A 26766-nucleotide genomic window follows, 5' to 3' on the forward strand; every position below is an offset into this window, starting at 1 on the left:
TATCTCATTGTGGTTTTGATTTGCATTTCTCTAATGACCAGTGATGAAGAGCTTTTTTTCATATGTTAGTTGACCGCATAAATGTCCTCTTTTGAGAAGTGTCTGTTCACATCCTTTGCCCACTTTTGATGGGGTTGTTTTTTTCTTGTAAATTTGTTTGAGTTCTTTGTAGATTCTGGATATTAGCCCTTTGTCAGATGGATAGATTGCAAAAATTTTCTCCCATTCTGTAGGTTGCCTGTTCACTCTGATGATAGTTTCTCTTGCTGTGCAGAAGCTCTTTAGTTTAATTAGATCCCATTTGTCCATTTTGGCTTTTGTTGCCATTGCTTTTGTTGTTTCAGTCATGAAGTCTTTGCTCATGCCTATGTCCTGAATGGTATTGCCTCGGTTTTCTTCCAGGGTTTTTATGGTTTTAGGTCTCTAATGAGACATAGCTGCTTTTAAGTAAGCTTATAAAACTGTCGTGTTATAAATAGCACTTAATTCTAGGGTCATGTCTGTATTGTCCACCAGTGGATCACATTCACAACATGTTTTCATGAACATAATATAATAAGACCCTAAAAAACTCAAGCATAACTGATGGTAATATGCCCTTTTTATAATGAGGAAAACCTGAGATGGAGAGCTAAAGTGATTTGTATAAGGTCACACAGCAAACTAAAGGCAGAATAATGAATGGAACCTATCTTCTAACTCACTGCCTGTGTGCTACAATGACTTTTTTCCTCTCCATTGGTGAGGGTATGTCTTGAGTCATTTGAGAATTTGTTTTCTTTAGGATAGACTTCAGCTCTATTGTTTTCAGAAACAAATGTCTGAAACATCATGGAAAGTACCTAGTGTTGCATCCTGTATCCCCACCTCAACCCCTATCCCCACCCCCAGCCCCTTTCAATCTTTTAGTATAATCAGATTAAACATAAATAAGGAAGTGGCTGGACCTGATGGGATTTTGAAAGAGATCCCAATTGGAATGGATATATATGGGAAATTATTAAATGCCTCTAGATTTGATTTGCACTAATAAAGGAACCTAAATGGTCCTGCTAAACTAAATCAAATAAGAAATATCTACAAAAATTGTTGTGTTCCACATGTTCTAAGAGTATATACAGTTTATTTGGGGCCTCTCTCTGGTCTTCTGGGGTATGTGTTTGGGGGATAGGGAGGATGAATGACTGGATGGGGTTTGGGAAAGATACAGCCTTGAAAACAAAAGCGTACAATTGCATAAAGAATATACCAGCCCCAGCCCCGCAAACCAGGAAAGTTTGACCTCCTTCCTTCCACCGCCTCTTTTGTTTCCAGGTTCTTCTCTTGTGTCTTCTAGTCCATCTTCTAGGTCCCTTGCTGTCCCGAGACTCCCTTGGTGCTCACTCTACCCTCGCTGGAAAATTATGTACCTGACCCTGTCCCACCAGTCTTCAGTTGAACGGTTTAGGAAATTGACTCCTTTTCTTCTTTTCTTCACTTAAAGAAGAAACTAACAGCTAAATATTTAAAACAGAAAATGAACAAACATTAACCAGAACTTGCACTGAAACTTAAACTGAGAGGGACCTTGAGATCAGTCAGTGGGGCAAATAAAGGCAGGTGACTTTCTCAAGGCCCCACAACTAGTGACCTAGGACTAGTTTCCTTACTCCTACGTATACGGTAGATGCTGCTTAATGGCAACCCAGTATCTGTTTCTTGAATGAATCACCCATTCAACAAGAGGGAGAAAATAGGTGAAGGCTCCTTGCAACAGCCCTGTCAAGTGCAATGCCTTTCATATACCTTAATTTTATTAAATAAATGAAAATTTTAAGTTGAGAAAAATGCTTTGCTGGTTGTTAATTGAATTCCAGCCATCAAATGAAGATTTTATGGACTTGATGCCACACAGATGAATTCTTGAGAAGTCCAATTCTAAATTGATGCTATTCTTCACCAAGCCTCTAATTGAAAGGGAGGGTTGGACATAGATTGCCTAGTTGTAAGACTGGGCTTTTGCATGGCTACATTCTTAGCTCTGTGATCTTGGGCAAATTATTCAGCATTTGTGAGTTTGTTACTACCTCATGGATTGTTATGAGGATTAGATGAGATAATGCATGCAATACACTCAGTATAGTATTTGGTATATAGTAACCAGTCAATAGTTGATATCTGATATCATCATCATCATCATCCCCCTGATACCAGTTGTTAAAATAAAAATGTTCCCAGTACTTTAGTTTCCAGAAAAAGGACCTATTACAGCAAGGAGCCAGTATATGCAGCATGAAGGATAAATGCACAGGTTAATAGTAGAATGACCTGGGTTTAATGAGAAGAATAAGTGAAGTATAGACACATACAAAGCACAATAGGCTGCATTATATGTAACTTGCTATTAGTAGCAGCCCAGTTCTCAAGAGTCTTTTTGGAGGGGATGCCTCAGACTTGGCTTCTGGGAGGGAAGGAGGGACTCCCTCCAACACACACTTGGCAAAGGCCTGCAGTAGAGGCTACCCAAAAGCCATGTGTGTGCTCCCTGTGTTTCCTCTCCTGGAGGTTCATTTCCTTTGCTCTCCCATCATTTCCGCTCATTCTTGCCAGTTCAAAGCCTTTTATGGTGACTTGGGGTTTGACCTTTGTGGGTTCAGTTTCCAGGCATTTCCTGTTACCTTTTCTTTCTGTCAGTTTCCTTCTTTATGGACAGTTTGTTTTCTTGTGCTCACCAGAGCACAAAGAAGCAGGCGAATACATTTCTGTGCCCATAGGGGGGCATCAAAGTGTGGTAGAAACAACCATGGCCAGGGTATCAGGGCACCTGGGTTTTGATCTTCTTAAGCTTGCTTGGGCACGTCACTTTGGCACTCTGAGCCTTAGTTTCCTTGTTTCCACATAGAGAGCATTGGACTAGATCAATAAGTACTCAGAGGCCCCAGATACATGCCTAGCTCCCTGTGTTGTGATATGCCTACTTTTATGGTGAGGTCTTTGATCTAATTTCATGTCTACCTATTTTGTTTTTAAATAACAGAAGAGCAGATATCAGGTCCTCTTAATGTGTACACACACACACACACACACACACACACACACGAGAAATATATGTTAATTTGCTTGACTATAGTAATCATTTCACTATAGGTATACAAAAACATCATATTGTATATGTTAAAAATGTACAATAAAAACTAAAGCAATCTACTTAACGCATCCCTTCTAGAGGAGAGGAGCTTTTTAGTAATACCCACCCCATGAAGATTAGGTTATAGAGGAAAAGAAAAGAAAAGAAAGTAATACCCACCCATGGAAGCGGGGGCCAGAGATTGGCCAAAGGGATTGTCCAAAGCAACTCATCTATAGAAGGCCATCCGCCCCTCACAATTTTCCTGCAGCATCAGCTAGAATGCCCTGGCAGGCAGTCCTTGAAAATTCATGGCTTAGGTGTTGCTTAAGATTTTTTAGTTGCCCATCTAGCCCACACATAGAGGGATATCCAGCCAGAGAAGAAGCTGTGTTGGGCTGGAGCAGGCAGCGGGGAATCAGTCAGTTAAAGGGCAACTTAAGCAGCTGCTCTGTGAGGTAGGTGGTATCGCTTCTGTTTTACTCATGGGGAGCTGAAACTCAAAAAGGTTTGATGACTTGCCCCAGAGGTTAAGTTTGTGACAGGACGTGATTTCAACTGCACATCCGTAGTGCTTGGCATGCTAAGTGTTGCACTGAATGGAATGAACAAATTATAAGGTGGCTCTGTTTCTATCTAACTGTATGACCATAGATAAGTAATTTCACTTCTTTAAACCTGTTTCCCCATGACTAAAGTGAGGATGATATTACCTATGGATATGGTTTGACTGTGTGTCCCCATCAAAATCTCACCTTGAATTGTAATAATTCCCACGTGTCTAGGGCAGGACCAGGTGGAGATAACTGAATCATGGGGGAAGTTTTCCCCATGCTGTTTTCATGATAATAAGTGAGTCTCACAAGATCTGATGGTTTTATAAGCATCTGGCATTTCCTCTGCTTGCACTCATTCTCTCTCCTGCTGCTCTGTGAAGAGGTACCTTCTGGCATGATGATAAGTTTCCTGAGGCCTCCCCAGCCATGTGGAACTGTGAATCAATGAAACCTCTTTTAAACCTCTTTCTTTTCTTTTCTTTTCTTTTCTTTTCTTTTTTTTCTTTTCTTTTCTTTTCTTTTTTTTTGAGATGGAGTCTCACTCTGCAGCCCAGGCTGGAGTGCAGTGGCACGATCTCGGCTCACTGCAGCCTCTGCCTCCCAGGCTCAAGCGATTCTTCTGCCTCAGCCTCCTGAGTAGCTGGGATTACAGGCGTGCGCCACCACGCCTGGCTAATTTTGTATTTTAGTACAGACAGGGTTTCACCATGTTGGTCAGGCTAGTCTCGAACTCCTGACCTTGTGATCCACCCACCTCGGCCTCCCAAAGTGCTGGGATCAGGCGTGAGCCACTGTGCCCAGCTTTTTTTTTTTTTTTTTGTAAATTACCCAGTCTCAGGTATTTCTTCATAGCAGCATGAGAATGGACTAATACACCTACCTTCAAAAATTGTTTTGGCCATAACGTGACAAAATGCACATAAATGTGCTTTATGAAAATAATGCTCTACAGGTACAAGGCATAACAGATTAGAAAGCTAATTTACCATTAGATTTTCTCACTGATCATCTTCTATTAAAAATAGTGAGGTGCTTAAAGTAATGAGACTCTATACATCCCATGGGCCACTAAGCTACTTTCATTTTGAACAGAAAAATAATGACGGTGCTTATAAACATTTCTATCTTTTCCGACATAGTCTGCATGAGAATGGGGTGCTCACCACTGGAGTAGTTGGTGACTAAAGCGACTTCCAGCTTGATGACTCCAGAGGAAAACAAGGCTGTTACAATAGCCTGAAGGACAGGTCTTCTGCTTCACTTGGCCTTATTTTCACATTGCCTTGCAGAGGGCCTAGTAGGCTCAATGACTGGAAAAATGAAAGCAGAATTGTGAGCCAGTTGTCTATGCATCATATGACCACACGATGGCAGTAAAGTCAGGTGAATTCATTCTCTGCTGCTGTCTCAGTCCTGCCTCTGATCCTTAGCTCAAAGAATGTGAATCACACTTAATTCCTTGCTTCTGTTTCTTCCAGTTAACGTCTGGGCAACATGGTGAAGCCCCGTCTCAATAAAAAAAATATTTTAAAAAAATTTTTCACCATGTTGCCCAGGCTGGTCTCGAATTCCTGGACTCGTAAGCTGCCCACCTCGGCCTCCTAAAGTGCTGGGATTACAGGCGTGAGCCACTTGGCTTGACATTAACTGATAGTATTACTATTGTTATTAGTATAGGTTGGACAATATAGAAGGTTTTTTAATAAAGTGAAATGGGTTTCAAAGGCAGGAACCAGGAGGAAAACTAGAGACAACTGTAATCCTAGGACCAATTCCCTGGCAAGGCTAGAGTTACAGGGGTGAAAATATATGTTATATCTGGGTTCTATGTCATATGACTTTTTCAAATCTTTGTCACCAAACCACACCCTGGTGAACTGTGAGAAATTACGAGAAGGAGACAAATGTATCTTTCAAGTGAAAGCCGCTAGCACTGCATCAAGCACAAGTGTAGGCTTCCAATAAATGTTGATTCCTCTTGCTTTTCCTCTAAGAGTTAGACTGATGTGGGCTAATGATATGGTCATATCCAGTGGTTCCCCATGGAGCTGTGTATCAGAATCATCTGGGCTTTCTCCCCAGACATACTAATTTTGTAGAACTGGAGTGGGGCCTAGGAATCTGTATTTTACTACTCTCTCAGACACTTTTGGGAACTTGTTGGACCAGGTGGGAGCGTGTTTAGCTGAGATGAAGAGGATCTGAGAAGTATTAATTATTCTAGGCCTGGTGCTAAGCGTTTTGCATGTGTCATCTTTTTGACCTTCGTAGCTGCTCTGTGAGATAGGTGGTATCACTTCCACTTTACTCTTGGAGAAGCTGAAACACAGAAAGGATAAATGGCTTGCCTCAGAGGTTCATTTTGTGTAAGGACATGATTTCCAGCCCAGTTCCCTGTAACTCTCATCCCAGACTCTTCTCCCTGTATCACACTGACTTCCTGAGCACACACAGACCTGGACTCAGTCTCTATATTCTCTAAGTGGGGACCTTGGTCAGACACTTTATCTGACTGTTCGATTCTTTCCTCTATAGTAATTCCTGCCTCTGGCTGGGACTTGAAGAATGAATAAAACAAATGAAAAATAAATAAATGAGATAATGGATTACAGAATACCTTAAAAATGATGCAGTGCTAAACTCATATTGGGTGGTATTTGTGGCATTTGTCATTACCCAGGAACTTTGGACCTGGAAAAGTCTCTATTATCCTTTGGCTGATAAAGCATGAATGGAAATAGCTAATGTTCAAAGCTGACGTTGCTGGTATGGGGCTAATTTAATGGCTAGAATGAGGGAACATGCACTTCTGAGTCCTGACGTAAGTCAGCTCACTGGGTCTGGCTTTCTAGCATTCTTGAATATTTGAGGATTAGGTCAAAACTTAATAACAGTCACTCAATAAGCATATTCTGGACATTCACTGTATTCAAGATGCTGAATAAAGCATTGTAAAAACTACAAAGAATTTAAGGATATAGTCTTCAACAAGCCTGTAGTTTATTTGAGGAGACATGATCCATACACACACACACACAGATGGAATCTAACAAAAGCAGCCATAATGATGTCAATCACAAATGTGTAGTGTCGTCAGAAGGAGTAAATTACTGTTGTTTTGCTAAGGCACACAATAAGAACTCTAGAATCTATCTTCCTTCTCTTTGTGTAAGTTCTCATCTAGATTACTGAAAATAGCCCCTGACTCTCTCTCTCCCTGTTCCACAAAGGTACTGCACATTAAACCCTTTATCTATCTCCCATTTGGTGGACAAACTGACATTTCTAAAATGCAAATCTGATGTCATTGTCCTTCTTTAGTAGCGGTTCCCCATTGCCTTCAGGATGAAGTCTGGATTCTTTAGCAAGGCCTACAGGGACTCTGACTATCACTTCCATCACCACCCTATCTTCTTCTCTTGCCCAGCCACCTCGAAAATACCATGTTCCTCCACCCTTTTGCAACTTTGCATGTGCTACTCTGTTTGCTAGGAATGCCCTTTTTTCCTTCCTTACCTAGCTAACTTTTTATTTTTCCCTGAAAACTCCCCAGCTCCTTTCAACTGGATTTGATATCTCTCATCTATATCCTTGTAGCAGTCCATATCGGAGCACTTGTCACACTAATAGTCTATTTCCTTGTCCCATTTCTGCTTCTGACTCACTTTCACTCATCTAGTTTGTTGATCTTACCTATGAGAAAACAATATGTTTACAGAGCTTACTATAGTGACTGGCATATAGAAGCATTTAACCAATATTAGCTATTACTATTCCAGTAACTGACTTATTTAGCTGAGAAAGTTTAAGTGGAAGCAAGCAGAGGGCTACTGAGCATATGTTAGGGGAGAGGAACCAATTTCCCAGAGGCTAAGTGTCCTCAAGAGCTAGCGCTGAATCAAATACATCCAATATTTGGTCAGATGGGTTTTAACCCGTCTCCTTGAGGAGAGCGCCCAAAGCTCTTCTGAGAAGCTGCTCCAGGTGTAGCTAACAGGCTGTATAAAAGGCAACATGGGGTGACACAGAAGTGTTTTTCAGAGGCAGCTAAAGGTAAATCTGGCGAGAGACCTAGAAGCACAATTTAACTTGGCCTGAGACATGAAAGATGAGCAGAGTAGCTAAAACTCAGGATAGTTATATGAAAAGTGATATAAATAAGCAATACAGGTTGGCAAAACATGAGGAAAGGTCAGAAGCTAATGCTCAATAGTTGCAAGGAAGATTTTAATCGAAGGACTCAATTTGTTTGGCAGAAGTGTGTGAGAGAGAAAAGAAAAATCAGCCAAATCAGGGCATTTCAGTCATCATGAGGGCTTGGCTCTTCTTTGAGTACTCGCATGGACTTTCTAGCAAGTGCCCTGGTCTTCCCTTACCCTTTGGAACATTGGGTTGAACCACGATGAAGCTGAAAACCCAGAATGTCCTACCCCTCCAGCAGACCTGACTGGACCAAAAAGTCAGTGGCTACTCACAATAGCATATTTACCTGAACAACTGAAGTTTTCAGTGGGGTTTTTCTTTTTATTCTTCTTCTCTAGCAAAGGAGCCTGGCAGGCTTCTGGAATCTTCAGTAGGTTCTGGGCCTCCAATCTGGGCTGCTGTTGACACTCACGCCCAGCTTGGAGAGTGAGAAGAGAGATGTTCTCATAGCTTTGGCTGTCTTTTTTGCTGGGGGCCGTGGTGGGGGTGGTAGGATGTTTGGCAATTGCTCTTGAATTCGTTGGCTTTGCTTTATCTTTGTGGATTATTCATCTGTGTTTGCTGAACCTAGCAGAGAAAGTTCTCTGCTCATTTAGCTTGGCTGCATTAAAAATATTTTTATGTTGCTACCTATAAAGACCCTAAAGTCAACAGTATGTTTCTGAAAAGATGCGACCACCAGCTCTTGCTAACATAAAATTCAGGTCCTCATGGCAAAAATATGTTGAGTCAGCGAATAGCAACCACCACTTCCTCCCTTACCCTACCATGTGTACAAAACGATAGTTTGGAAGATGGGTTGTTACCTGGTTTCATGACTTTAGATGGTGCCACAGTGTTGAGAAGAACAGCTGGCTTTCCTGAACTGAGTTTGCTTTGGAAAAAATAATACCCTCAATAGGAAGAGGTCTGTAAAAGCTTAACCCTCCCCAGCCATCAGTCTCCATGTGCCATGATCCCTATCTCTAGTGTTCTAATCTTCCACCCACCCCATTGATTCTCCTTTAGTCTCTTTCTCTTCTTTGATTTCTCTCTATTCCTTCGCCTCACTCCCTACTCTATCAAATTCCAAAGGATTCCTAGGTGTTTCTCTGTAGCTGAGGGTTTTGTCCTCAGGGCCAGTATAGGCTACCTGGCTTGATATGTGGAAGCCTATGAAGGCCATCGAGGCCCCCAGGTCACTCCCAAGCAGACTTCTCTCCATATCTGTCCTGTCCCTCTACACTGGGTGGTGAAGTTGAGGATGATATGCAGGTTCCCATTTTAGATTCTACTCTATCCTTGGTGTCATGCCTTCCCTTCTTTTGCCTATCTAAGGCCAGGGCAGTGTCTCTTAAACTTCCTGATTATTGGAGTATATTAGATGAAAAAACAAATGCTAATATTGTTCTCTTTGCCCCTTACCTGAAACACTCTCCAGTCTTCTGATTGCAATAATTCCTAGAAATTGGATCTCATCTTTCTAGTGGAATATAACCCTCTATCTACACCTTTGAACTATTCGCATTGCCCAAATGGATTTTTCCCTTCTTGCTTGACCCTGAAACTCCAAACTGCTTCACAATTCTTACCCCATCTTCATGAGCCTCTCCCCTGCCACATCAATATCGAACACTTCTTACCATAATCCGGGGTCCTAGCATGCTTGTTTTTTCCCTTCTACAGTAGCAGCTCTCAGAACTTGACTGTTGGCAACACTTGTGTGAAATTAAATCGTCATAGATCTGAAGGTGCCATTACATTTCATGTAGCCCTATTCAGTTTTGGAGGTGTTAGTTGTCATTGTGGGCTTGCTATATCCCTGCTTCCCTGACTCTTCCGCCAACCTTTCAGGAGCCTGGAATTTCATCAGATGATTCTCTGAAAGAGAAGACTCAATTCACTCAAAAGACAGACTTACCTCACTCTCTTTTTATGCCCTTTCTTTTCAACATTGTTTCCTTCTTCCTCCAAAGAGAACTCCTTTTTTTGATTCACTCTCGAGCATTCTTGGTTTCTAAGCTGGCATTCTGCACATGGCCCCTGAATGAGGGAGCCACTCTATCAGATTCTGACTCACTCTGGTCCATAATTTTGATGCCCACACCACTGCTAGGTCCTACCACAAGCACTGGGTTGGGGCTAACTCCCCATAGCTCATCATGACCCATTGACAACTAGCCAGACACCACAACCCTGAAGGGCATATGACTGCGGCTCTAGGGAGGGTGGTCAGTTTAAGTGGCTGCCAGTGACAATTTATCTCTAAACAGTGAGCTGTAAAACATAACATAGTGCTGCATCAAAGGAAACAGAGTCAAATTCCAAACCAATTTGATTTGCAACTTGGAATAAAAGCAACGTGTCTTGATTTAAATGTCAGGCCCACTGCTGAGTGATGATTTAATAACTCATATGAGGGATTCTGTCACAGCAAATTCAACACTGGAGTTGAGTGACTCACAGATAGAGTGTTAGAAATGATACAGAAGAGCACAAAAAGGAATAGGCTTTTCTCAGGGCTCATCCAGAATCTTTGCATAAAGCTAATTTGCAGTTAGAACCTCTTTTCTCCCCCTATCCTGCCACCGATCTTTCTCTTCACAGACACCCATGCATGGATATGGAGAAAATTTCTAGGTGTGATGTCATCTCCCTGCAGTATCTTCTAAGGACACAGACTTTTAACAATTCTAGCATGGAAGTAGAGTCAGTGCATTTAATCTGAAGGCAAGGAAGCGGTTAGCCTGGTGTTTCTCAAGGGACTTTAAGAGCGCATTTGGTCCTAATGTGATGTCTTTAGGCAGGTACTTAATTTTTTTCCCCCATTTTAAGGGTTAAAGAGCTGAGACCTGGTGGAGTCAAAACATTTATTCATATGTTTATCCTGTCTCCTTACTCCCAGGGAATCAGTGCTTCCTCCTCAATACCTTGTGAGATCTCTCCCCTTGAGTTTCCCTTGCCTTCCAGGGGGTAACATACCAGAATGCTCAACACTGACCATGCCTCAGTCCCAGTCTGCTTCCCAGGTCAAGAAGGAACCATGCATGGCCGTTCTTAAGGGAGGAAATTCCATTCTGTTGGGCTAATCTTTTAGTCATCAAGATTTATTTTGAATATCATTTAAAGTATAAATATCTGGTGTTTGTCTACATGAAGATTGCTCAACCTAGACAATATCGACACTTTTGGCCAGATCACTTTTGTTGAGGAGAACTTTTTTATGTATTGTTGGATGTGTAGCAGTGTCCTTGGCCTCTGGTTAACTCTCTCTGCCTATGTCCTCCATGTGCCTCCAATCTATTTGACACAGACCTTTCAGATTAATATTTCCAAACAATACCTCTAACTTAGTGGTTCTCAATAGAAAGCAACCTCCCCTCACACCAGGGGACATTTGGCAATGTCTGGTGACATTTTTGGTTTTCACAACTTGGTGGGGAGGAAGAATAAGCTGCTTTAGACATATAGTGGGTAAAAGCCAGGGTGTTACAGTGTACAGGAAAACCGCCCCCTGCCCCCGCCCTCGCACCAAATCAATGTCCAACCCCAAATGTCAATAGCGCCAAGGTTGAGAAACCTTGCTCTAGTATATCATTCGCTGCTCAGAACTTTCCATTGTTTCACACTGCTTGTCAGAAAGATGACAGATTTCATGACCTCTCCTGATGTAGATTCAGTTTATTATTTTGTCAACTATAGCTCCTTTTTGGAAACAACTCTGAATGTTATGCTTTTTCTGAAACATGTCATGTGCTTTCTCACTCACATAACTTGGCTCACACCAACCACTCCCTCTGCCTAGAATGCCCACTTCCCACTACTAAAGCCAAGTTGAAATGTAGCATCTACAAAGGCTTACCTGAGCTCAAATTTTCCCAGCTGCAAATAATTCCTCCTTCCCTGGATATTCCTATAGTATTTTACACCTATATCTCTTAAAGCACTTATCATAGTCATACTACAATAGAAAATATGAACTGGAAGGGGCTTTTAGAATTCTCTTCAGTAAATCCTTTCTCTAAAAGTAAAGGAAACGGAGGTCCAGAAAGGTGAAGTAATTGGCTGAAGGTATCGTATATTCTCGTAACACTTGGACTGTAGTAATTTGTGTTCTTGGTTTCATTCTCCTAGCATGGTTGAAATGGATGATCATGAACTTTGAGTTAGGTCTGGCAGTCAAATTGCAATTCTGACACTTATAAGTGGACCAAGTCATCTACCTTTCTGAAACTCAGTTCCCTGAGCAGTAAATGGAAATAATCATGGCTGTGATGAGAATTAAATGAGATTGTGTATTAAAAATGCCTAGCATATAGTCGGTACTCAATACATGTTTGTCAGATGAAAATAAGGATCAATAGTACTTTAAATAATGGGATTTAGAAATGGGTGATGGTCCATAGGACTTCACTAAAAGGCGACAAGAGGCAAAATATGGCAACTCATTGCCACCTGCTCCCTACTTTTGCACCCTTCCATAGACGGTTTCCTCAGTGAGCCATCAGACCAGCATGCAAGTTTTCTGTGGAGTAACTGAGTGCTGACAGTGGCTCTCCAAATGGTAAGGTAGTTCTTAAAAGGTCTGCTTTTTCTTTTTCTTTTACAATGCCAATGATATAATCTCTTCCTTTCCTCCAGTATATAACAGGTAGAGTTGTGGGGAGGGATGTGGATGTAAGATATATTTCCCCTCTTTCTCCTTAGTTTCCTTTATGACAGCAGCCTGGGGCTTAGATGCCTTCAGAGGTCTAACAGGAATCTCTGTGAGAGGGAATTCACAAGGCACTTGGGATGGCAATAGGAGCACTTTAGTGTTGGCTCCTAGCCCAGTGATACCTGGTTCTGGCTTCAATGAGGTTTACTGGGGCCTTTCTAGCCAGTTCTTCACTCTGGAACTGACCACTCTGTCAGCTTTCTTCCTGCCTAGGGCTTTGGGATAATGGCATGCTATGCATTTATTCTCTTCATTCAGAGAAATGAGTCTTTCCCTGATCCCAGGGTGCATGTACCTAATAGAAATATCCTTGCTCCTCGAATGAGGGGATGACCTGACAGGCAGCTGAAGAAACAAAATGAGACTTTTGATGTCTTATCTAGACTAGATTTGGAATAAGCTGGGGAGGATAAAGTTGCTTGACAATGGGCCCACCTCAGAGCTGGCTCCTCTCTGCTCTGCCAGGTGAGTACAGGAGATTTTTGTTGGAGGGGGTTAGAAGAGAAGCTCAGGTGAGTCTATTACAACTTGACTTAGGAACCCCCCTCCTTAGGGCTTACAGGTCAAGGGTCCTGTAAGAGGAAAATGCTTTTGGGTGTGATGAAAAAAACTGCAGAGGGCAGAGCACTGGATTGAGAGTGAAGAGACTTGGTCTGGATTTCTGCCTCTACCTCTCTGTTTCTGAGAGAGTTCCCAGGGCTATCACCATAGCCTCATATTATGGTTTGTGAAGTAGATGCAATAAAGTCTGCAGTCTTCCTCCCAGTGATGGCAGAAGTTGAAGGTTTTCCAGTCTCTGGAGTTTTCACTCTGTGAATTCCAAAACATTGTTCAAACCTTCCTACTTTGTGTATGTGAACCAGGGAGTCTGTGTGTGCATGTGTGTGTGTGTGTGTGTATGAGTGTGTGTGTGTGTGTGTGTGTGTATGAGTGTGTGTGTGTGTGTGTGTCTGGGGGAGGAACAACAAGGCGGGGATACAGCTCTATAGGCTGCTTGTCTCTATACATTATTCTTCAGTTTACTGTCTTCAGAGTCCACCATTGTTGTTCTTGTTTAAACTACTTTGGAGATAGTTGAGCTCCTTTCTCAAAGGAGGCTTCTTTTTCAAATTTGCTCTTTCTGAGGTTCGCACTATTTTCTTAGCTGCTGTAATTGGGCTTTCACCATGATTTTGGGTGGGACCACAGGAGTTCAGGAACTTATATGACTGCCCAGGTCTATTGGTAAAGTACTATTTCCTCTGAAGGACTGTAACACTTGACACTGGTCATAAGAAGGGATAAGGGATCCATTCACCCATTCAAGTAGAGAGGAAGGACACATGGTATTGTGAGAGGCTCTGATGAGGGAAGTTGACTTAGGAAGGTCAGAGAAAACTTCACTGAAGAATTAATGATTATGTTTAGTCCTGAGGAATTATTAAACATTGACTAAGTAAAGAAAGTAGTGGAAAGTATATGCATATATGTGCACATGCAGTAAATATTTTAGGCAAAGGAAACAGAACGTGCATAAGCCTTAAGGTACAAGGGATCAGGGCACATTCCAGAAAGAAATAAAATACTATATTCGCTTGTTTTTCAACTTTAATTCAAAATTTAAGCCATAGTTTTAGGTGTTAAGGGTTGAAAATGCCAATGTACTCAGCTTTGAAGTACTGTTAGGCTAAATCACACATACTGAAATGGTACCCACTGTGAATAGAGCACGTGAAAGTATAATCACAAAAAGAAACAAATGCATCTGTACTATTGAGCCAACAATCTGGAAGAGAGGAAAGGACAGATAAAACTGTGAAATGTAAATCTTTCACCCAATATTTTGTCCAGCAGGTACATCTGTCTATGGAGTATACAGATACATTCCTGGAAGGCTACTTGATTGAGGTGACATGAGCCCAATGGAATGAATCAAGGGAGGGCTTCAAGCAGGTGCCAAGTTCTGGATTGTGCTCTGAGGAAGCTATAGATTGATGAATAAGAGGAGAGAAGATGTTTCTGGCAGGATAAACAGCATGACACATGACTTGGTGGTAGACTATTTTATTTCTGAGATGGGAAATGTGGGGATAAATTAGGCTGGCCTGAATGGGAAAGCAAAGAAGCCAAGCTTGGGGCTATCTTAGACTCTTTCTAGGACACACCAACTAATCAATTAAAAGCAGTAAAATTAAGGTTCACCAGGTACTATGTGAAAATAAATAATTGGTTATTTGAATTTAGCCTTTTAAAAAATAAATTGTCATACAGATCAATCTTGACATCCTCCACTGACTGTAGTCAGGATTAACTTTCTTCAAGATTTAGAGGTCGGTGAAAGTTGCTGCCTGTCTTTCTTTTCAGGGCCTTTCTGCAATTTTGTATCACTGGGACCCTACCATAATTTATGGAGTCCTGTTTGCTTAACTTTATTTTAGCAGTTAGTTACTTTGATACCTTGTAAAGTAATAGGTCTTATTTCTCTAGGCATTGACATTTTCTGAAGGATGGCTGAAAAGTCACAAATCTTTCAGACAAAGGAACCTGTCTCTGATGGAATAGCAGGTGGTGGGGTGGATGTCTTTGAGCAGGTGACCTTTCCTGTTACCTTATAAAGAGAAAACTACCTACTTCAAAGCCTGGCTTTGATTCCAATGCATATTTCTTTCCTGGGTGTTGAAAGGCTAGGTTAGGATAGAGACATGATGTAAGAGGGAGTGGATTTTATTTTACCTGTCTAATCCCCTGATGATGCAGGCAGCCCATGTACAGTATTCTATCACTGTGGTTAAAAGTGTGGAGTTTTGAAGTCATGATGAGTCAGCATTTATATCTTTAGCACTTGCCCTGTGTGGTTTTCAGTTGCCTCATCTTCTGTAGCTGTGTGTGCCTCAGTTGCTTTGTCCTTTGTAAAACAGGGATAATAAGAGTACCTATCTCATATAATTACTGTAATGATCAGTGAGGTATATGTTTAAAGAGCTTAGCATAATGCTTGACATCTTATCAAGTTGTTCTTGTCATCATTGTCATTAGCATTGCCACCCATACCACCCCCAAGCTCCTACTCTAACAAAAAAATAAAATCTTACAACCTCTTACTAAAAAGCAAAGATCAGCAGTCAGCACAGAAGGAAAGAACAAAATAGGAAGCCCAAGGGCATTCACTGTTTCCTATTCTCATCCTAACCATAGCATCTCAAAGAGAATGTATAAAAACTGTACTTTCTGGAATCATTTCTATAGTTCATTACCAAAGAGAAAATATGAAAAGACAACCCAATCCTCATTCTCTGTCCCTGTTCTCACAGGTACATGTCGGCTTGGCTGGGCCTATTACTGTGCTGGAGGTGGAGCAGCTGCAGCCATGTTGATCTGCACCTGGCTCTCTTGCTTTGCTGGAAGAAACCCCAAGCCTGTCATATTGGTGGAGAGCATCATGAGGAATACCAATTCTTATGCTATGGAGCTTGATCATTGCCTCAAACCTTGAGCTTTGAAAGAAGATTGGAGAGGGTGGGAAATGGGAGGAGAGAGCCCTGAAAAGAGGTACTAAGGATTAGGCCATTTGTCATCTAACTGTCATTAGTGTAGCCTAGTGTTTGCATGTTTTTTAAACTAATTGTCATTCATTTTCACTTATCTTTTAGCCAGTAGGTCACTGGCTGTTTATAAAATTCATCTAGAGGAAACATTCTCAGACATTTACCCAACTGGCAAGTACCTGCTAACCCAAAGACCCAAAGTACTCCTTTATGCAAAATAGGATCCAAAGCGAAGGCTGGGTAAGGATAGTTGTGCAGAGAGGGAGCATGAGATGGGCAGGGCTGGTTCCTACCACTCCATTCACACAGTTCATTCCCAAGTATTTATTGCCACCCCCAAACATCTCTGGAGTACTACTGTTCAATTTTTGTGTCATGATCAGGAGTATGCCTTGACTCTTCCTTTTTTTTTCCTGCTTTTCTTTTTCCCCCTGGTTGTGGGGAAGCTTCGGGAGAGGGGGGAGGGTGACTCACAGTGGGGAAAACATTAGTCAAGGATACTTGCGTTTAGCCTGGAGCCCCTTCCTCATTATGCTTTAGAATATTCATAGGCATTCATTTTGTGTTCTGACTGGGTGATGAGCAAAAAAATATATAGTAGCAAATATTCCCTAATCCTTTATACATACAGAAATGGTGTTCATCAAATGTACTGAGAATAGACTAGCATTTGTGGGGCACTCAATCAATTTAAATTCATGGTGACAGTGACAAGGATGTTTCTGTTAGATACTTATTGAAATTTCTATCAGAGATCATTTGTATTGACTAGGAAATCCACGGTGGCCTTTTACCCCCTATAGTCACTCCTAATGTGACATAAGTTCATCTGCCTGTTTCAAAGACTGTTCGTCAAATGATCTCTCCTCCATCTGGGGCGAGTTAGCCACAAAAGAACACAGCACTTATGTCACCTAGGGCTGATGTATTTTTAGGCCTGGACTCCATCCCATCTGTGCTCAAGGTTGATGGATAGTGTAGAAGAACTTGGTGTCTCCTGGGGGCAGAGTTTGTCTCGCTCCTCCCCCACAACCCCAGTTAATTTAGGCCAGCTCTATTGTTCCAAGCTACAGCTTTAGGGAATGGGGAGGGCTTGTGATTCAAAAGGCCAGCTCATCTGTTTCTATTCTTAATAATTCCAGCATGTTTTTGGTACAGCCCTACCTAGAGGGATAGAAATAGAAAAAAACTGGCTTCATAAGTTACATTCCATCTCATGAGAGGTCAGAATTCTTCCATTGGCTTTACATAGGTAAGTGAATTTAAATGCTTCCCTCATCTACAGTTGATTCATTCACTGCGTCACTCATTCAGAAAACATTTCTTGAGTATCTTACTGTGTGACACATTCTGTGCTAAGTTCTGGGGATAAAAGGACAAAGACAGTTTCTCACCTCAAAAGGGATAGTGGTGAGGTATTGAGAGACATGTCAACAAGTACTTGTCAGTGTATTAAGTGCTAGAAAAGTGAAGAAGAATAGCTAAATGATCACAGAGAAGTAATTAAACCAACTTGGCATGAAGGGGTTCATGGGAAAGCATCCTAGCAAAGAAGATACCTAAGATGGGTCCGAAAGATGAATAGCAGGAGCTTTGTCAGCAAAGGCAAAGAGTGCACAAGACAAGCAATGATGGCAGCCAAGTCATGGAGACAGCATTAGAATGACAGATGTGTGTAAAAAGATGTGGCAAAAGCTGAAGTTGAAAATGGAAGCAGTAGCCAGATTCCGTGGGACCTTTTACTCCATAATAAGGCGTTTGAATTTTATCCTAAAGAAGGGTCATTGAAAGGGAAGTGACATGAACAAACTTGTAGCTTTCAAAGATAAGTTTGGCTAAAGTGAGGAGAATGAAAGAAAAGAAGAGGAGAACTAGAGATATTTCAATAATCTAAGTATAAAACGATCAAGGCCTGGAGGAAGGTAGTGATTGTGAGGCCGGAGAAGACGGATGAATTTGAAAGAAGATATTTAGGAAGTACATTGTCTAATGGATATGTGTAGGTATTGGCAAGTGAAAATTTTGGGATGACCACTCTGGTATGTGAGCGACTCCTATCATCAAGATGGCAAATGCAAGATGAATAACAGGTGGTAGGGAACTGGTGATTGAATTCATGTCAAGTATTATCTCCCTCATGGAACTGCATTAAGTGTTTAAGGTAAGGCCAACTTGAACATACCTCAATGGGAAGGAAGCAATGTAATGTGTTTGCAGCACCTCCTTTCTTTAAGAAAGATGACTAAGAACAGCTAAAACAAAAATGCAACTAGCTTAAACCTCAATTTTATTGTGTAGACACAATAATGTAACTTTAATTTAGGAAGGCCTGCTGTATAGAGAATATGTCAAATATTTGAGAAAAGGCCGATAGCTAACTTCAGAAAAGATAGTTGGATCAGGCGATCTCTCTTCTCGGGTGAGGCATCCTTCTGGATTTCTGTAGGATAGACTTTGTCAAAGTGAGTGTATAAGTCAGAATCCTGCCAAGAAACAGACGGTATACTCAAGGAGTTTAGCGGAGATGAGCTTAGTGAAACGACAATTTATGATGGTGTGTGCAGGGTTGAGGGAACTTACCACTGATGGTGAGGCATAGAAAGAGTATGAACAGTGAGGGGCTATTATTATTAATACTCTTAACACTGAAAGGACAAAGGGAAAAAACAGTGTCATTGGCATCCAGTAAGTACTGCACATGTACAAGAGGGGCTGCCTCACAGGAGCTGTTGCTTCAGGTAGCACAATGTAGTCTCTGCCCAAATGCAGTAAGGAGGGAGAGCGGAGAATGAACACCCATATCTCACTCCCTTTCCACTCTTTGATCTCATGCCAGTGCCCGTCATTAGCCAGATCCAGCCATACAGCAGCTGGAAAAGAAGCCTGTTGCTATAGTCAATTGAAGTCAGACTCCTTTGGCACAGAGCATGGCAGGGAAGGGTGGAGAATGAAGCTTGGGGGTATGAGGGGCCAATGGAAAATAACATTTCAGTGAGTGCTCTTAGCCACCAGACAATGCCATTGCCTTATGCACTGCTTCCCAGGAAGTATATGCTTTGCTTTCCTCCATGGCCCAGATACCTAAACACACTGTGAAGTAATTGGACCCTGGAAAGGAGACTGAAGAGGAAGGTGGTCATTTGAAATAACACTTTAAATAACTATCATCTTGCAGGAGTTAGTTGCAGGTTGAATTAAGTTGGAATGTTTTCTCCTGTTTTCCAATGAAAGGAAACTGGATTTAAAAGAGATTATTTTTTTTTCTGTGAAGAAACCAGGCCTGCAGGGGCTTATATTCAAAGAGGGGTCTAGCCCCATATTCAATTCAAATTTAAATTCCTCCTTGCCTATGTCCGGTTTCTTTCCTGCCAGGCCTTGTTTTTACATAGATGTCTGACAAGACTAGGTTCTTTTCCCCATGGCCTGGAGAAAACTTTTAGAAGCAAAATCTGCGTCTTGGGCTGCTATTTTACAGAAAGGAAGGAGAGCCCATGGGTCAGGTGGAGGCTGAATGAGTGAGGTAAGAACCTAAGAGACTCTGCAGTTTGCCCCATGCCTGGCTGGCTGTCATGTTCCTTGCCTGGGCATGCAGGCTGAGTGCCTAACTATGGGCCCATTCTGACCCTGGAACCACTTAGACCTTGGGGAGGGGGAGAGAGGTAGGAAGTGATTCTTCTGGACTAACTCACAGTCCATTTAGTGTTTCATAAGAGCCCATTTTGCAAGATACTCCTTTCAGAAAATAATGTCAGATGGGCAGCAACTACCCAATTGACATACTTTTGTGTCTAGAGGATTGAAATTTCTACACCTGGGCTAGCAAGTGTTAAGTCACTGGGATGTGTCTTCAGTGGTGCTGTCTCTCTAATGTCACACCTCATTACCTCTGGTCTCAGGAGTAGCTGCTTTCATTCACTTACAGCTGCTAGTGACTTCCAGGCAGTGGGTTCTGTCTTGCGGGAGTGTGTGACCTGAGCCAAGATGGAAATGTTCTGGTCTCTGGGAAAGGAGTTCTGGCTTATGTAAGAGTAGATGGCAATATGAAGTCGTGGCTGGATGAGAGAAAACCCTGTGAGGATGAGGGAATGAGGAAGCTTCTAGGAAGCAGAGGCTTTATAAATTTGTCAAACAAATTGTGCCAAGGAAAGGTCTAGCTCCTTCAATATGTGATGGGGACACTTTCTTCAGAGTCTGGCATTCACTTTCTGTAGAAATATTCATATTAATTTAAAGTAGTTTCAAGATTGTAGTTGGTCCCAAGAAAGCCTGGTGATGGGAAAAATGGAACTTTCAAGAAAACTAATACTGAATATATTTTGTAAAGGATGGAAGGCATCCTACCTGGTGGCTTGAGGGGAAAGGTGTGCTATTTCTAGAACTCACAATCAATCTCCGGCCATACCCAGTAAAGCTTTCTTAGTAGACAGCAGGCAGGGCCCTTCCAAAGAGTCATAGCCACCTTCTGTTCTTGGTTAAAGAGCATTTTCTGAGCTGGAGTGGGTCTGGAGTTGAAAGATATTTATTACTGGCCTCTCTCTCAGATGTAGAGAAATGCATTTTAAGCTTCATTTTTTCATCTGCTTCTGAGATTTGGCTCTTCCAGGGTTGATCTCTTCTCTAAACTCGTCAAACCCCCACTGAGTCCTCAAAGCTAACAGCAAATAAACAGTTGCTATGTGTGCACACAAATAATTTAGATTTTCATTATACAGAGCTGCTGATACATTAGGAGGCAGAAGTAGGGGGAGACAAAATGCTAGGTTTTGAATGTGGCAACGCTGTATTCTCCTTCCTCCCCCTCCAGAAATGAGGCCCAGAAAATAATACTTGGGAGTCAGGGGGTGGCGGGGTTGGGGGGCATCAGGGCCAGCCAGCATCCACATTGGCAAGACCCTGATGTTGGCTCTCTTTCATGTAGTATCTCTGCTACATGAAAGAGACATTAGAAGAGGTGGTAGAAACTATAGATGAGAACCAAAGCTGGTAGAAAGTTCAAGAGAGAAAAAGGGTAAATAAAGCGGTAAATATCAGAACCATTCCAGAGAAAGTGTCTCCTCCCACTGTAGCTTACTAGAATTTCATTTGGGGCAATTCGACTTTCTTTCCAAGATATCTCAGTATCTTCTGCACTAAAACAGAAGATAGGCAACACGGTAAAGTGAAGTCGGTCCAGGCTTTGGAGTCAGACAAATCAAGGTTTGAATCGCCACTCAAACGTTTGTTAGCAGTGTGTCCTTGGGCAAGGCAGTTAACTGAGCTTACTAACATTCTAAGATAACACTGGCTATTGGCTCCACAATTCTCAGCAACTATAGAAGGAGTTAATCATTCGGTGGCCCCATTCATTTTAATTTGCATTGATTATTCTAACACAGTGATTTTTAATCCTGGTCGACATTAGAATCTGCTGGGAAGCTTTTACAAAATTTGATGCTTTTGTCCGTCCCAGTTCAACTGAGTCAGAATCTGTAGATGCCACTACACCATACCACCCTCTCTTTTTTTTGCTATCATCTACTGACCTCCTAGTCATCCCTCATTCATAAGGACTTTAGCACCTGGCTCAGTCTCTTCTCTACTTTTAATTCTTTCGTCCTTTTAGAAATTTCAATATCATATGAACCAATCTTCCAATTTACTGGCCTCTAAACACTGTGACTTCTTTACCTCCAACAATATATTTTTTCTGCCCAACCTTTTGTAGCTCCCACTCTTGACATCAACAATAAACACACAATCACTAAAGTCCTGATGTCAAATCTCCCATTCCTGACCAACACTTCTTATTCTTTCATCTCATGTTTTTTAACATCCCCACTCTACCAACTATTTGACCCCATCCTAGTTACACAATTAGAGTCCCTAGTTTATCACTGTAACCACCCCTTGCATAAATGTTCCACTCTTTTCCCCTCTTTAATTCTGCCATATATTTATTTAAAAAAAACCCTAACCCTGGTTAAATGTAATAATTTACCTGCTCAATGCTTGCACCAAGTTCTCAACTATTTAGAGAGAAAAACTAGCTACCCTTGCACCTTTTCCTTGTTTATACTCACCCCCTTGGTGAGTTCATTCAATCTCACAGCTTTACATGTTATCTATACCCTTGCTACACAAAGGGTGGGCTATGGTCCAAAAGCTTCAGTATCACATTGGGAATGTATTAGAAATTTAAAATCTTGGCTCCACTCCAGACCTACTGAATCAGAATCTGCATTTTAACAAGATCCCTAAGTGATTCATTTGCACTGAAGTTTGAGAGGCACTGGTCTATACCAATGGTTATCATCTTTGATTGCAAACCAGAATCAGCTATGATTTGCTAGTGCCAATATCTACTTTCAGAAGCTCTAATTTAATTGGTCTAGGGTAGGGTTTGGATATATATAAATTTTGTAAGCCATCATGTGATTTCAATGTTCAGCCTAGATTGACAACCACTGACTTAAGTACTGATGACTCCCAAGTTAATATCTCTAGGCCAAACGTCTCTGAACTTCAGGCTCAAATGTTCAACTACTTATTCCATGTCTCGACTTGGATATCTAGCAGACTTGACAGCGTGTACATATCCAGAACCAAGATCCAAATCTTCCAATCCTAAACCCATTCCTTGTAATCATCCCCATCTTACTAACTAAAGGGCACTATACTTACTGGGTTTTCCCTTCTACCTCCTTGTGTGGCCCTTCTCATCCTTTTTTTTTTTGGATCATCTGCCTATGTTCAACCTCCCAGTGTTGAAATGATCCAGGGTACATAGCTCCTCTCGGTATCTAGAATCTCCCCAGGTGATCTCATTTACATGCTGATGATGCTCTGATTTAAACATAGTCATGTTGCTCACATTTAACCTGTGCAACAGGAAATTATTAGTTTTCTCCTCCAACCCCACCAGCGCTTCTGCCAAAACCTCAGAATAATCTCTGATGCTTTCCTTCCCTGGGCTGCTACCTCCAATCCATGTGCAAATCTTAACAAGTCTACTTCCAAAATATATTCGTTATCTACACACTTCTCTTATCTCTACTATTACAACCCTAAGACATTAATGACAAAAAAGTTTTAGCAAACTGAGACTAAAAAGGAATATTCTACTCTGGTAACAGGTATCTAATAAGCCTCTAGCAAACACTGTACTAAAAAAAAATTTAGGAGCATTCTAGTTTAAAAGAGAAAAAAAGGACAAAGATATTTCAGCTCACAATTGCAACCAAAAATATAGGGTACCTAAGACTAAATCTTACAAAAGATGCAGAAAATTATAAAGCAACATGGGAAAAGACAAAAAGGATTCATAAATAGGTTTCATGAATGGAAAGACTTGAGATGTTTTTTAAAGCATGTCAGGTTTTTTTCAAAATGAATTTATAAATTCAATGCCATTCCAATAAATATTCTGTCCTTTTTTAGTGTAAGTTTACATGCTCATCTTCACATTTGTGTTCATATATGAAGACTTAAAGCTATAATCATTAACAAGTGTGGTAGTGACACAGAGATGAACAAATGGATAAATGGAACAGAATAGAGGATCAAGAAACAGACTCATGATTATAAGGAAACTAGATAGATATGATAGAAATAGCATTATTAACCAATGAGGGAAGGATAGACAAATCCAATAAACGATAACATTTGGGAAATGAAATTATATCCATGAAACACTCCATTTATAAGAATCTTAATTCCAGATGGATTAATGACCTAAATGTGAAACAATTCAAACTTTGAAAAGATAACTTAGAAAAATATTGTTTTGACTTTAATGTAGAAAGGAACTTCTAAAAAAGACACAAAAGGCACAGCCCATAAATCAAAAGAATGATGCACTTGACTACATTAAAATTTCAAAACATCTGTTTAATGAAAAGGTCAGCTTGACTTTTCTGGTCCCCTTCTGTTGGGAGTGGGCCATGTGACTAGTTCTAGCTAGTGGGTTGTGAGCAGCAGTGATATGTGCCACTTCCAGGCTGAATTACTAGTATTTGCCAGTGTGAGCCCTTCTAGAGATCTCCTTTCCCTCTCCCATGGTGACACAAAATACTCTTGTTGAAAACAGCCTGACTCCTGGAGTGAGGAAGCAGTCCCAGCCAACTAATGGTGCACCTGTGATCAAAAAAGATACATTTGCTACTTTAAAAAGCCTCATTAATGAACAGTATCATAAGCAAAATGGAAAGGTAAGCCTCAGACTGGGAGAAAAATATTTGTAAAGGTATAGCTAATGAAGGATTAATATGAAAACAATTTAAAGAGCCACAAATCAATAAGTAAAACCTAAACAACTCAATAAAAATAAAACACAGGCAGAGGGTATGATTGAGTAATTAACTTAGGAGGAAACTTGATAGGATGCTTAACTACCTAAACTCAGGGAAATACAAATTAAAGTAACAAGAAGATACAATTTGCATCCGTAAGTTTGGTAAAAATGTAAAAGTCCATTTATAGCAAGTGTTGGAAAGAAATGAGAACTGTCACCATTGTTGGCTCAAATATAAATTGGCATAGACACTTTGGAGAAGAATTTGTCAATATCTTGTAAAGATGAAGATGTAGGTGTAAATGTAGTTTCTCCTTTATGAATTTGCTGTGGAGAAACTTAGTACAAGAGCAGACAAAGACACATACAATGATGACTGTCAATGTCATTGATATCTGGAATAGAAAATGTCAAATATTTACCAGTGGGAGAATAGAAAAATAAATTTGATATATTTATTTAATTAAAATGAATGACTTGGAGTCACATGTATGAATGCATCTCAAAATCATAATGTTGAGTGAGTAAAGCAAGTTGCAGAATGGCTTCAGAGCATACCTTTTCCAAAAGTTTGAAAACATGTAAAACAATACTACATATTTGTGATGGAGTATATTTTTGTTCATCAAGTATTCATGCCTCCTCACACTACATCTTTTGCATCTTTTGGAAGAGTATAGTTTCCCAGTCTATCGATGCCTTGGCCATGAGATTCACTTTGTCCAGTAGAATATTTGGGTAGAACTGATAATGTAAGAATTCTGAGCCAAGGCCTTAAGAAGCATCATATTTTTGTTTTGTTTCTTTGGGAGTTTCTGACCTCCACAATGAGAAAGCACATGTCACTTGAGACTATCCCTTCAGTTTCAAACTCAGAATGAAAATACATGAATCATTGCTGCCCCAGCTGACATAGAGACCTGGGAACAAGAGAGCAAATGCTTGCTGTTGTATGATACTAGGTTTGAAATACATGAAAAACTGAACTATGCAATATTCATATGCCAGAACATATGTAATGTATGTGTATGTAATACAAACAGGAATAATAAACAGTAAATAATAAAATAATAAACAGTAAATTCAAGGGAGTGGTTATTTTGAGGAAGGAAACAAGGAATCCTTATTCTTGTTTATTCTGTTTTATTTTTCTTCATAGCACATTTATTTATTGTTTCTCTCTCCTTCCCACTAAAATGTAAATTCTACAAAACCAAGCAACTAGCCTTATTTGTTGACTGCTCTGGTGCAGGCATCCTACTGGCACACAATAGGCACTCAGTAAACATTTGTTGAAAGAATGAGACTGTTTACTCATCCGTAGTAAGGACAACACTAATGGTGATGCAGGATTATATTGAGGGTTAAACAAGATTATACCTGAGAATATGCATCGTATTGAACCTGGCATCTACACACTCAATTATGTCAGTCTTTTATCTTTTTCTTTTTCTATTCTGGATACGTGGTTTCTCTGTGGAACTATCTCAATAATGTACAGAGCACTTTGTAATGTGTAAGGTGTAGACAATAAACCGTTTCTTAACTGTGCAATCTCTAACAAGTTATTTAACCTCTGTGTTCCTGATCTGCAGACTGAGGATAATAATACCCATCTTATATGTTGGTTGAGAGTATTAAATAGTGTAATGATATGAAGCACTTAACATGGGACCTGACACACAGTAAATGCTCAGTAAACATTAGTTATTATTACTGCTACAAAATAGACAGTTGCCTATGTGGTATCAGTTCAGGAATATTTGGCAGGCTGCTTTACTAAAATAATATCTTCCACACCAGCTTGTCATTTCCATCTCTACTTTTATTACTATGGAGTTATTCTTTTGGTTTATGCCTTGTTCATTCCAGCTACTTCTTATACGCTTCATTGGGAATATGCTCCCAATAGTTTCTTGTGCTTAATATTATGTGATATCTTATTTTCCTCTACTCCTGGACAGATGGGCAACATAAGGACCCCAGCAAAGGTTTGGGAAGAGAAGTGAAGAAATGCATTCCAGAGGCAACCTTGGGATATTTGCCCCTTTTCCTTAAGGATGGCTCTGTTCAGAATTGCCTGTAGTCATCACTCTGTGTCTCAGCAGGAGCTAACTCTCTAGCTTCTGCTCCTTATGATATAGGTGAGAGATTAGTAATCTCTCATTACTAATATCATTAGTAATGATAACTGCATTCTCTTAGGGTTCCCAAGTGTTCCATGTTGTGAGGATTATCTCTTGCTGTGCTATCTTTTATGATGCATCATCTCTCCCATTTGTTGGGGACCTGTCAACTGAAACCATGCCCAAACTCACTATATAGATGCTGTTGGCAAGACTTCTTCTTGGGCCAGGGGATATTATCCTTAGCTCTCCTGATTATAAGGCTGCATTATTGAGCTCATGCCA

The 26766-nt window shown here is 40.7% G+C and overlaps 1 protein-coding gene across 1 annotated transcript in view; it reads left to right on the forward strand.

Annotated features, from left to right (window-relative positions):
- The window catches only part of LHFPL1 (LHFPL tetraspan subfamily member 1), a 37818-nt gene extending 21021 nt beyond the window's left edge, over window positions 1-16797 (forward strand). The window contains exon 3 of the mRNA XM_017889716.1: window positions 15853-16797. Within this exon, the coding sequence (XP_017745205.1) occupies window positions 15853-16034 (182 nt within the window). The 3' untranslated portion in view covers window positions 16035-16797. The remainder of the gene's footprint in view (window positions 1-15852) is intronic.
- The last annotated feature ends 9969 nt before the right edge of the window (window positions 16798-26766 follow it).

Source organism: Rhinopithecus bieti, unplaced genomic scaffold (assembly GCF_001698545.2).
Source record: "Rhinopithecus bieti isolate Rb0 unplaced genomic scaffold, ASM169854v2 scaffold_19871, whole genome shotgun sequence".
Lineage (NCBI taxonomy): Eukaryota > Metazoa > Chordata > Mammalia > Primates > Cercopithecidae > Rhinopithecus > Rhinopithecus bieti.